The 13115-nt window shown below is 56.6% G+C and overlaps 1 protein-coding gene across 1 annotated transcript; it reads left to right on the forward strand.

The window, feature by feature from the left end:
* The first annotated feature begins 664 nt into the window (after positions 1 to 664).
* On the forward strand, positions 665 to 8083 carry Map1s (microtubule associated protein 1S). Its single transcript, XM_051178135.1, has 7 exons — positions 665 to 788; positions 1772 to 1876; positions 2652 to 2734; positions 3312 to 3452; positions 3676 to 5779; positions 7063 to 7286; positions 7680 to 8083. The coding sequence occupies exons 1-7, from the start codon at positions 665 to 667 to the stop codon at positions 7833 to 7835; spliced, it is 2937 nt and encodes a 978-aa protein (XP_051034092.1). The 3' UTR covers positions 7836 to 8083.
* Positions 8084 to 13115: the final 5032 nt, after the last annotated feature.

Genomic DNA, 13115 nt, shown 5'->3' on the forward strand with positions numbered 1-13115 from the left:
CAGTATCCATCAGACTATAATCCAAGAGAAACCGAAGCTTTTTGTGGCATTGATGACTGGCTGTCCCAGCATGTGGGAAGAATGGAAGCAGGAGGACCATTAGTTTAATGAAGGTTGAGAGGCAAACTTACTTGGAGTCAGACGGGAGCTAACACTTAACGGGCCTGCTGATCTGACCCCTCCAAAATGTCCTTTTCCCCTAAAATGACAGGAACAGTGCCCACCTGACCTAAATACATCCCATACTATAACATGTCTGTCTCACTTGGTGCTGGCCTACCACACACACACAGCAAACTCCTACACATCCCTCAAAGCCCTACCTGTCGGCATTCTAATTTAGTGAGCTCTTAGTAAATGTCAGACTCTAGTTCTGTGTGGAACCACTGTTACAGGATGACTTTACGAGACCAGAACTCCTAAAAGTGTCCCTGAATGGATGAATGAGTGAAGGAATGAACGAATGAATGGAATTTTGGCAGAGACATCAAACCATTAGTACAGGGCCCTCTCATCTCTCCATGGTCTCCTAAGGTCTAGAGGGCGTTGATAGGGTGGATCGGAGGGGGCGCTTCCGGCCGGGGTCTCTGGTGCTTCCGGTACGCTCCATGAAGAGGCGTGGCCAGTGGGGGCGGGGCGCTCAAAGCGTCGGGGCGGCGCGAAGATGGCGGCGGTGATGGCAGCGCCCGAGGCTCAGGCGGCACCGAGCTCGCTGCTGCTGCTGGTGGTGGGCGGCGAGTGCGGCTGCCCGGGGCTGCTGGCCTACGTCCTGGAGGAGCTGGAACGAGGTCGGGCTCGCGGGTGTCGGAGAGCCAGGCGGCGGGGCGTCCGGGTGGGGCCGGGGGTTCCGGCACGCGGCGGGCCGGGGTCCGGGTGGGGCGCAGGGTCCCGGGACCCAACGTTCCGGGCGTGGCCTGGGGTCCGGGCGGGCGTGGGGGTCCGCGCGTGCCTGACGGCCGCCTGAACACATCCCGGCGGTGCGGGTCACTGGGTCCGGGTGGGGCGCGGCGGCCTGAGCTCCGCGTGGGACATGGCGGATGGGGCGCCGGATTCCGGGGGTGGCCTGGGGCTCGGGTGGGCGCCGGCCCCGGGGTTCCGGTGCAGTGCGGCCTTCCTCTTCTGGCCCCTCCCCTGGCCGGCCTTGCTCATTCCCTTGGCGCCGCGGGGCCTCCTTTCCATGCTGCTAATTGGCGCGTGGGTGACGCGCCCGCCCTGGAGGAGCTTGGCACCGGGGAGCTGACTCAGGCGCACCTGTCACACTGGGGCACCCAGCGGGTTTGCATCGCCTGCAACCGCCGCAAGTGCGATGCAGTCTGTAATCTCAGCTTCTGAGAGGCTGAGACAGGTGGCCTTGGGTGTTTACTATTAGCCTCACCAGGTGATGACCTGAAGATTCAATGAGGGGCTCTGTCCCAGGCATAAGATGTAGAAGGTGAGGATCTTTCTCTCTCTCTCTCTCTCTCTCTCTCTCTCTCTCTCTCTCTCTCTCTGTCTTCTCTCTGTCTTCTCTCTCTCTCCTCTCTCTCTCTCTCTTACACACACACACACACACACACACACACACACACACACACACAAAATCTCTCTAAGTTCAGGGTCCTAGCAGGAAATCAGGGGACCTACAGCAGATAGCCAGCCAGGCTTCAAGTCAGTGAAAGGCTGAGGCCTGCCTGAGTCCCTTGGTTCTGCCTGCCGAGGAACCAAGCTGTGGGGGCCAGGGCAGGTGGACAGGAGGGTGCTGGAGCTGAGCTCTGTCTCCTGCTGCCTGTAGGTGTTCGCTCGTGGGAGGATGTGGACCCCACCATCTGCAGCCTGGATGAGCAGCTCAAGGCCTTTGTGTCCCGGCACTCTGCTACCTTCTCCAGCATTGTGAAAGGTGACCTATCTCAGGATTCCTTCTGCCCATTTAGTGGATGCCAAGCTGCTGAGTGACAGCTGTTTGCTGAGCATGGGTTGGGCATCACCAAGGATGCCCCTAACTTGGAAATGCTGCCTACTTTGGGGCAGTAGGAGTAGGGCCTATGCACAAAAGGATACAGAGACTCTAGGGAGGAGCCCTTGGGGCTGAGAATCTATTGGGTGCTCAGTAGGGAAGCAGAGATACAGGATGCAGGGCAAGCTCCCAGGGTCGCAGGGGATCTCAGGGTGGCCAGAGCAGCCACTGGCTGCTTTGTAGGCTTGGTTATAGCTCATCTCCTGGCCAGTGGGTTGAGTCACCACTGCAGCTGCTGGAGAGGAAGGAAGTGTTCATCTAATTGTCCCTTTGAGTCACAGTGGCTTCCTGATCCCTGGTGGGTGCAGAAAGCTGGAAATGCCATATGCTGTGTGACCTCCTGTGTGCCACAGCCCCCTTTAAAGGCTCTCTGGGCAGTGACACAACTCCAGCTGAGTGTGCTGGAGCTCAAGAGCAGCCTCGAAGGGTGGCCCTGATGTTGCTCAGGGTGGCCATCCTGGCACCAGTGTAGCTTGTTTTGGTTGTCTCCACTTGAGGCCCCAGGCATCCTTGGTTTTCCATTTGCCCTCATCTTTGCTCACAGCTTTGAGCACCCTTGTGTGGGCCCTGAGCTTGCGTGCCCGAGGGTCCCTTGGTGGTGGCAGGATTTGGCATCCGGCCAGCTGATTCGGAGTCTCCTGGACCTGTCATCCCACAGGTCAGCGGAGCCTACACCATCGTGGAGAGACACTGGAGACACTGGTCCTGCTGAACCCTTCAGACAAATCCCTGTGCGATGAGGTGACCTGGGGTGTGCCTTGTCCCATCCTCACACCTGCCCCAGAACATGTACTTGACCCTTCCTGCCTCAGCTTCCTCTCTCGTGCGGGTGGAACAGGAAGGCTGGATCCTTGGAGGAGGGTCTGTACTGTGTCTAACTGGAGGCAGTAGGAGCCACAGGGCTCGCCCACCAGTCTGACCTAGGAGCGGTCCCAGGTGCCTAGGAGCCTTGGCTTTGGCTAATCAGCACCAGTTTTATGTCAGTAGAGGTCAAGACTGTTCTGGGATTCAACCCTGCTGGCCACAAGTTCTGGGAATGCTGCTAGTGGCCTCTTTTCTCATCAGGGAACCTTGCCCTTAAAAAAAAAAAAAAAAAAGCTAAATGGGTCTGCCTGAAGCAGTCTCCTGCAGGAGGTGCCAGAGCACTGCTAGGCAGGTGACAACAGCTGGCACAGGGAGGAGACTGGGGGGGGGCAGTTGTGCCCACAGCAGGCCAGGCTCTGCCTCCCCTACAGCTTCTCAGTTGCTTCCACAGCTGTCACAGTCAGTCAGAGCTGTGGCAGCCTGGGCACTGCTTACAAGGGACCCTCACCCACAGCTCCGGAACCTCCTGATGGACCCTGCCCCTCACAAACTGCTGGTGCTGGCAGGACCCTGCCTGGAAGAGACAGGGGAGCTGCTGCTGCAAACCGGGGGGTTCTCAGCCCAGCACTTCCTGCAGGTGCTGGGGGACAAAGAGGTGAGCTGTTTGTTTGCTGTCCCCTCTGCACTGCTCATGGGTGGGAAAGGGGCCCCAAACTGCCCATTCACAGATAGGTACAGTGAGGGGGAGGCACAAAGGATGGGACCGTGGGTCAGGAAGGCGAGGCCAGGTGGGCCTGGGGTGCCTAGCAGCAAGTTGGGTATTAGGGGCAGTGGTGCCCAAGTCCATGGGTCCTGGTGGCCCTATGCTGGTCCTACAGGTCCAGGATGCACTGGCCTCGGCACCCACTGCCCCACCAGCCCTCACCGTGTCCTGTCCAACCTTCGGGGACTGGATGCTGCTGGGCCCCACGTCTGGGCTGCGGCTGCGACTGAATCCACCTGCGCGTCTGCCGGCCTCCGAGGGCCTGCGTGCCTTTCTGGAGTATGTGGCCGAGTCGCTGGAGCCTCCGTCGCCCTTCGAGCTACTGGAGCCACCAGCCGCAGGTGGTTTCTTACGCCTGGCGCGGCCCTGCTGCTATGTGTTCCCAGGTGGCCTGGGCGATGCTGCCTTCTTTGCAGTCAATGGCTTCACTGTGCTGGTGAACGGTGGTTCCAACCCCAAGTCAAGCTTCTGGAAGCTGGTGCGCCACCTGGACCGTGTAGACGCAGTGCTAGTCACCCACGCAGGAGCAGACAGCCTGCCTGGCCTCAATAGCCTGCTGCGCCGCAAGCTGGCAGAGCGTGAGGCGGCTGCAGGGCCACAAGGACAACACGAGGAGAGGCTGCGTCGCCTTCTTTCCCCCGCCCTGGGTGTCGTGTTCCTGAATGCACGAGAGGCAGTGTCTCGGCTGCGCGGGGGTGAAGATGAGGCGGTGTGTGCACGGGGCCTGCTGCGGAGCCTGGGCATTGTACCCCTACCCCTGCAGCGTGGCCCGCAGCCCACACGCCCCACTGTCCTCTTTGAGAAGCTGGGTGTTGGCCGCCTTGAGCTCTTTGTGGTGCACCCGCCACCCGGGGACCCCGCAGCACCTGCCTGCGCGCTACTGGTATGGCACCCTGCATCACCCAGCGAAAAGGTGGTTCGTGTGCTGTTTCCTGGACGCACGCCGCCCACACGCCTGCTGGACGGGCTGCAGCGCCTGCAGCATCTGCCGTGTCTACGCCGGCCAGTGGTTACCGCGGGTGACTTGGATGCCCCTGTGAGGGCTGACAGCCAGGACAGTTTGGCCTCAAGGGACAGCTTACGCAAAGAGCCTGTCCGGAGCACCACCAGCAGCTCCGCCAGCAGGAGCACAGTGCGAAGAGAGCCAGTTCCGCCCATGCGTGACCAGAAGAAGGATACAAAACCCGGGTCTACACGGCCTATAGTCCGTGACATGCGTCGTTCCGGGCCAGGTGTCCCCAACACGAAGCCTCGCACATCACAGAATGGTCCTCGAGCCCCGGTTCCCTCAGGGCCACCGATGGCTCATGTGCCCGAGTGCCCCGGAGTAGCAGGGAGCAGCCTGGAGCCCGAGCGACCACCCGCTCAGTCCCCGATCCTGTCTCCAGCTGCTCGGTCCCCACCACCTACCACACCTGGCAATAGCCCTGAGCGTCTGTCGCTCAGCCTTCTACGCCCTGAACCTGCCTTGGATGCATCACCCTCAGCCACTACACCTACAGCCACAACACCCACTCTGACCACGCCCTCGTTGCCTGCGGAGCTGGGCTCACCGCACTCCACTGAGGTAGATGAGTCACTGTCTGTGTCCTTCGAGCAGGTTCTGCCAGCAGGTGACTCGGGACTTAGTCTTCCCCTGCGCCTCACTCGGCGCTCTACATCCCCACACGATGTGGACCTGTGTCTCGTGTCACCTTGTGAGTTTGCGCACCGCAAGCCACTCCCTCCCGCGTCTCCGGGCAGCTCGGACAGCAGCGCCCGTTCGCAGGAGCGGCCACCCGAAACGCCGCCCACATCAGTGAGTGAGTCACTACCCACCTTGTCTGACTCTGACCCTGTGCCGATCGCAGACTCCGACGACGAAGCGGGCAGTGAGAGTGCAGTCAGGGACCCGCTGCCCACACCCCGTATACCACCACCTCTGCCCGATGCCCCTGGCATCTGCATGGTGGACCCCGAGGCCCTGCCACCCCGTGCCAGGCAGCCACCCAACCCCGCGAATCCTGGTCGCAGTCGCAAGGTCCCTGCAAGGCTGAGCTCCGCCTCTGCTGCCCCCAGAGCTGCAGCTGCCAAGGCCAAGGGCCCTGCAGGGGACCGGGCCAGGCCTCTAAGCACCCGTAGTGAGCCTGCAGAGAAGCCAGGCCGTGTGCCCCTCACCAAGAAGCCCTCAGTCCCCAAGACTACCCCCAAAGTGGTCCCTGCCACGAGGACCTCCTCTGGTGAGTCCATCCCACCTTTGTACTGTCGTTCCAGCCACTCTTCTCTTTCTGGGCCTCACTTCTGTTGAGGGACTGGCCCGTGGCCCCAGCGCCAGCTGAGGGTGATGGATTGTAGAACCTCCAGAGAGGACTTCTGGTCTAGGTATGGGTGTGTTGCTTTCTAGGAATTTCAGTCAGGTCCTAGGCTGGCACGGGCTTTCCTCCTGTTCACATGTGTTTTGAGATGGCCTTATTTTGGGATTCTGCCTGCAGAGGCAAAGAGGCTGGGATGTCTGTCATGTTTAGCTTTTTTGGTGTTTTGAGAGTGTTTTGTCAGGTGTTGTAGCACAGCCTTTAATCTCAGCACTGGGGAAAGCAGAGACAGGCAGATCTCTATGAGTTTGATGCCAGCCTGGGCTATGTATCAAGAAAGACCCTAACTCAGAGACAGGGTTTTGGACTATAGCCCAGACTGGCTCAGTTTGTGAATGTTGATTTGATAGGTGAGCTTCTAGGCCACAAGGCCTTCCCTGAAAGTAGGAAGGGGCACTCTGCGCACTTCCAGGCCATCCTCAGCAGGGCTCTGGCCTTAGGTTTTGCAGCAGCTGATGGCTGCTTTAGTCCAGTTTCTAGATTAAGTGACCAGGGGGACTTGATAGCTCTGTCTCCCAGGCTGGCACCTAGTGACATGCTTCCCATCAGGCCCACACGCCTAAGAGACTGCACAGCAAACTGTAGCACCTGCTCTGCTCATGCCAGAGCCAGGACAGGATGGCATTTGTAGGATTTCATGCCTCAACAACTGCCCAGTGAGGTCTGGGCCCAGAAGGGCCCTGCAGACCTCAGTTCCATGCTGGATCCCCAGTGTCCCCAACAGGTCAGTCTGCCCTAAGTCACAGCTCCCACTGTCTGTGCCAAGGCCAAGCAGGGCTGGAGTTGCCCTGCGCTTGCCATTACCTTATTCCCCATGGCACTGAGCCTCTGTGTGTGCGTGCTTCTTGTCCTGGGGCCCCCTCAGGCCTGATTTCCCCTGCTGCCCTGGCTCCCTGTCACCCGGGAGTGGGGACAGAGCTTTGAGCCTCAAGCACTTGCCACATGACCAGTTTGGGGAGCCCTCTTAGTTCTGCACACCCAGTTTGTGGGCTTAGCTTGCCCATCTCTGTGGCCCAGGAACTGTGCCTGGCATTGGCCCCTTAGGTGAATATGGGGTACAGGGATCTGGGCTGTCTGTCTTTGGTGGGAGGTAATAACCGTCTGTCACATAGATGCCCTGATACTACCACCGACCTGTATGTTACCCACAGGGTCCAGTACCCGCCCTGTGCCACCTGCCATTGGCTCCCCTGTCTACCTGGACATGGCCTACCTTCCTGGGGGTGGTGCAGGCCACCTGGACCAGGACTTCTTCCTACGAGTTCGTGCGCTCTGCTATGTCATCAGTGGACAGGGCCAACGCCAGGAAGAGGGCCTGCGGGCCGTGTTGGATGCACTGCTGGCTGGCAAGCAGCAGTGGGACCTTGACCTGCAGGTGCGTGAACCCCTGCAGGACCCTAGGACTCCTGCTTTTGAGAGGAGCTTCCTGCTCAGCCTCAGGACCCCAGCCCATGGGGCTGAGATTCTGTGTCCACTGCAGCTGAGACGTGCTACCAAAGGGTGCAGGCTGAAGGATTCTGAGCAGATAATCAGGCAGCCCTGTGTGCAGTGTCAGGTCTGAGGGGCATGTGGAGCTATTAGCCTGGCAATAGCACTGCCCTGTCACAGTGGTGTGTGGGAGACTCTCAATGGTGGGTGGGAAGTGGCCGGCCAGCCTGGGCTGTGTGGTAATACTTGGTTACAAAGAAGGTCCTTATGTGCTGCAGTCAGGGGGTTGGGGGATGGTATCAGAGGGGAGTGTCACCTGTCTGCCTGTTCCACCCCCCAGGTCACACTGATCCCCACCTTTGACTCGGCGGTGATGCACAGGTGGTATGAGGAGACGCATGAGCAGCATCAGGCGCTGGGCATCAGGGTGCTGGGCAGTGGCAGCATGGTGTCCATGCAGGACGAGGCCTTCCCTGCCTGCAAAGTGGAGTTCTAGCTACATGCCACAGCACACCCTTAGGATAGCAGTTTCTCACTGTGACACCTCAGCCTCCATCTGCAGCACCACAGATGGAGGGAGCAGTGCTGCCATCACTTGTTTGTGCTGGTCACAAGGCAGGCACACCCTACGTCCTACCACTCAGGTTGCAGAGGCAGGAGGATCAAAGTGGGTTCCAGGCCAGCCAGAGCTGAGCAGTGAATCCTTGTTTCAAAAACCACAACAAATAAAGCAGTTGGGTCAGATTTTGGCCTTGATGTCTTAGTTAGGTCTCTAGTGCTACGTCAATACCTTGGCCATAAACAATTTGAGAAGGGGTCTGTTCAAGGCAAGAGGAAGCCTGGAGGCGAGCTGTTCACTGACTTGCTCCCCATGGCTTGCTCATTGCTCTTACACACCCAGCCCAATCTGGTGGGGGCAATTTCTTAACTTATGTTCCCTCTTCTTAATGGCCTCTAGCCACAATACTTGGAGACAATTTAGCAGAGAAAAAAAGGCTCAGGTGTGCTGGGGTTATCTGAGAGGAGGGAGCCTCAATTGAGAAAATGTCTAGAATATCAAGCTATAGGTACATTTTCTTACTTAGTGATCAATGGGGGAGGGCCCAGCGTGTTGTGCGGTGCCATCCCTGGCTGGTGGTTCTAAAGCAATCTGAACAAACCAGAAAATAGCTCCCCTCCATGTCCTCTGCATCAGCTCCTGTCTCCAGGTTCTTCCTGACTGTCTTTGATGGTGAACAGCCATGTGAAGGTGACCCAAATAAACCCTTTCCTCCCCAAGCTGCTTACACTCATGGTGTCTCATCACAGCAATAGGAACCCTGACCAAGTCAGGCGTGGGACACCCAATGCCATGGGTTTATACTCAGTGCTGCCCATGTCACACCAACTCTATAGAGCCTTGATTTTTGACCTCACATCTCTAGAGCAGACCTGTTTAAAGCAGCTGTGGACAAGGCTGTGTCACCAGCCAGGCAGCTTGTAATGAATGCTTTGGGGATGGGTGCTAGGTAGGGGACAGAGTTGGTGGCACAGGCCATTTGGAATCCAGGGGCACCTCTGTCTGCCACCACAAGGCCTCCACAGGTGCATTCAGTATGGTAGGTCACATAGACCTTTGGGAATGAGCTCAGAGCCATAGCCCTATGAAGACCTGTTCCTCCTGATATGTTGTCCCCTGCAACCTGAGTTCTTCCAAGGCAAACACAATCTGCCTACCTTCCACAGCCTTCACTGACAACAAGGAGCCACCATCTCAGCCCCACAGGAAGGCACTGTGCTCTGGGTCACTTTGTATTACTTTGCATTTGTATTACACTCAGAAAAACTTGGAGGGATGACTTTCTTTTGTCCATGTGGGTCCAGGTTTTCTGGCTTGGTTGCCAACATTTTTACCTGCAGCCATAAACTTAACAGTGTCCTGCTTTTAGCATCTTGAGTGTTGGTATGACAGACATGTGCCACCATACCCTTCTTGTAGTCTCAGGTCTTAGAATTCTTTCAGGTTTATTCTATGTGTATTAGCCTGCATGTCTGTCTGGGCACCACATACCTGCAGTGCCCACAGTGTCAGAAAGGAGCATCAGTGGTGGACTGACCCAGCGCTCTCCAAGAGCAGCCAGTGCCCTTGGTCTTGGAGCTCCCTTCAGCCCCTCCCTCTTCTCCCCCCTGTGGCTTCCCTGCTCACAGGTACTTCAATCAGCCTGCAGTCTGTGTGTGTCAGCAGCAGGGATAGAAGGTCTTCTCTGCTGGCCACCTGCCTGTGTGATGAAGAGGATGCTGGCTGTCACCAGGAGTCCAAGACCCTCCTGGTCCCTCAGGGTAGCAGTGCTCAGGAGGGCTGCAGCTGCGAAGCACTAGGGCCTGGAGTTTACCTCCCAGGAACTCATCTATCCCTTGCCAGCAGAAACTATAGGCAGGAGTCCTGAACCGGAAGAAGAGCCATCAGTACAACCCCAGTGTCCAGCACCCGGAACTTAACATTTCAGCCTCTCCACTTGGCAACCCACTAAGAAAAACCTCAAACTCCTGATCCTTCTGCCTCACCTCCCCCGCTTCCGGGGTGACAGGCTTGTGTCACACAAATGGTGCTGGGGCCACAATCCTGCCTCCTGTGCCTGCATGCAGGCCAGCCTTCCAAGCGACCTACGAGTTCCACCGCCCCTAGTCCAATGCTGAATGTTTACTAAGGTTATTAGAGGGAGGCTGGATCCCAGCCAGTGTTTTGTAGAATTCCAAGGCCTATCATTCTACGGCTGGTGGCCTTGGTGGCCTCCTCCAGGGGCCTTCCTCCCTTACATCAGGCCCTTCCTTACCCTTCTGCTCACTCCTCTCCTTCCGCTTGCATTTCCATCCCTCCCTAGCTGCCTGCAATGCTCCCCATTACAGCGGATTGCACACTAAAAACAACCATGTTCGGCCCGGAGTGGACTCCAGGGGCTCGAAGCCTGGACGATAGCTCAGGGCGTCAGGGAATGGGGCTGGGGAGGGCGGGAAGGTGAAAGGAAGGAAGGAGACAGTAGGGACGCGGCCAGGTGCGTTCATTGTCCAGGATGTTGAGGCAGGAGGATGTTGACATTAAGGCCAGCCTGGGCTACCTGGTGAGGTTGTTTGAAATGGGAGGAAAAAAAAAAAAAAAAGCAAGAGGACCCGAGTTCGACTCCCAGAATCCGTATAAAAAAGATGCTCTTGGAGGCATATCTCTGTAATCTCAATATGGGGTACTGAGGCAGGAGGATGCCCGGGCTTGCTGGTCCTCAGATTCAGCAAGCGGGCACGCGCGCGCGTGTATATGTATGCGCGTGCATGCACGCGGAGGCGGGGCTTCCAGGGTCTCGCGCCGTTTCAGGCTGTTCCTTCCCGCCATGCGCGTTCCCGAGGCTGCAGCGTCTCCTCCCTTGGTCTTAGCCGCAGGTCCTAGACTTCCCGGCCCCTCGCTCGCCCCTGGTCCAGGTTTGCAAGGGGGGGCGGGTGTGTAAATGTGGTCACACTTCGCCTGATAATTGTGCGAGGCGCCAGATCCCCTGGCGTTCCCGGCCAGGAGCCTTACCTGGGCTCCAGCGCTTGAGCAATCAGAGGAGAGATGGTGGGTGGGGCGTGGCTCAGTGTAAAACAACAGCTGAATGTGCGCAGACAACCCTAACCCTATCTTATGCCCAAAAACAGAATGAAAGAAAACTCGTACAAAAAAAAAAAAACAAAAACAAACAAACAAAAAACAGAAAAGAAAGACCGTGCGGAGCTGGGAGGTCCTGCAAGAGCAAGCACCCTGGCTTATTGGGCTCAGGTCCGGTACACCCAGGTCATAGTTTGTCAGACCTAGTCATGGCAGAGCAAAGCTACTGATTTTGCAGAGGCGGGGAAGGGGAGCTGGGGTGACTCCTCCCTCCATCCTAATGTGTCACTCATCTCCCAGCCCTTTAAACTGGGAATTGTTGGTGGACTCACCCACTGGTGATGGCAATGGCCAAATTCTCTGGCCACCACTGAACACTCAGTTTTCTTCTTCACCTCTTCCTCCTTCTTGTTTTGTTTTGTTTTTAGAGATAGGGTTTCTCTGGAGCCTGTCCTGGAACTAGTTCTGTAGACCAGGCTGGCCTCGAACTCATAAGAGATCCACTTGCCTCTGCCTCCTTAGTTCTGGGATTAAAGACATGAGCCACCAACACCCAGCTGAACACTCGGTTGTCAGCGTGGGAGCCCAGGCTAGCCTCTGAAGTGCAGGATCCATGTGGGAAGTACTACTGTAGTTGATTCACTCTTACATTGCTGCATACTATACCCTTTGGGGAAACATTCTGGATCTAAGCCATTCCCATTTAGTCTGATTCAGGGTTAGGGCTCCATTACAAAGCAATGTGGGCTGTGTTTCAGTTACAGGTTCATCATGAAGGGAAGCCAGGGCAGGAGATCAAGCAGGAACCTGGAGGCAGGAAGTGAAGGGGAGGCCATGGGAAGTGCTGCTTACTGTTCTGCTCTTAATGCTTCTAATTTCCTCTTTCTACATCCCAGGACCATGTGCCCAGGAGTGGAATTGCCCACAGTGAGTTGGGTTGTCCCATACCAGTCACCAGTCAAGAAAATGCCCACAGACACATCCACAGCCTGGTGGAGGCATTTTCTCTGAGGTCACTGAGGTTATTTTCTAGGTTTGATAACACACGAACCAGCATGGTCACCCATTGAGAGGTGTGTATAAATGGCATGTACACACACACACACACACACACACACACACACACACACACACGAACAATTTTCCTCTTCATAGTTCAGACTAGGGGAGACTCTTCTTCCATCACTTCATAGATGGAGATACAACTGAGGCATACAGAGAATCCGGCAGCTGTGTGGCACAGACCCATGACAGAAGTGCCTGGGAGTGGGAAACACCAAACCAGGCCAGCACTAGCCACAACAACCAATCAGTCATGGTAGGTTGGATGGTCACCCACTTTCCACCTGACGCTGGTGTGTGCTCACATTTAAAATGTCTAAGGCTATTGTCAGCATTCTCAACCCCCAGAACCTGAAGGTGATTTGAGGACCGAATATCATACAGGCTCCTGGGGCAGAAAAGGGACACTTGGAACATGTGAATGTCCACGTGAGTTCACATGTAGAGACACTGGCTATGGGTCATCTGGGTATGGTGTCTATAAGGATTCCCATGACCACCCTGCTGCTAGATAGTTCTCAAGTTACAGGTTTGATTATCTTTATTGTTCTAGTTGATGGCTGTGGGTTAGTGTGCACATGCCACAGCAAACACAAGGGGGTCAGAGGACACTGTGCAGGGGTCCTACTCTCCCACCATGTGGATCAAACCCAGACTCTGCCACAAGCACCTATGCCTGATGAGCCATCTCACTGCTGAAGCCAGTGTTTAATGTGCAGAGTTGCCATCAGAATCCAGCATCATTCTGGGGCAGAGCTGCAGTAGATGGGTCCTGGTGACTGGTGGGGCAGCAGCAGAATGGGACTGACTGGCTTGACCCCCAGCCACAGGAAAATGCTAACTGGCAGTGTCTGAGGTCCAAGACTTCCTGTCAGGGCTTCACACTGGGGTGTCCCCAGGCTGGTGGCCCCAGTGCCGTGGAGGTGCTTCCAGGTCAGTGGAGGCTGGTAATTCAATAGTTATGGGGCCAATTAGGCAGCCTGTGTCCCTGAATGGAAGGTTGAACTGGAGCTCAAGCCAGGGAGTTGTCTCTAAGTCTTATGGGGGTGGAGTAGATATATAGCTCTTGCATAGCACTGGATTCTGTCACCAGAGCAGCCT

The sequence above is a fragment of the Phodopus roborovskii genome, unplaced genomic scaffold (assembly GCF_943737965.1).
Source record: "Phodopus roborovskii unplaced genomic scaffold, PHOROB, whole genome shotgun sequence".
Classification (NCBI taxonomy): Eukaryota; Metazoa; Chordata; class Mammalia; order Rodentia; family Cricetidae; genus Phodopus; species Phodopus roborovskii.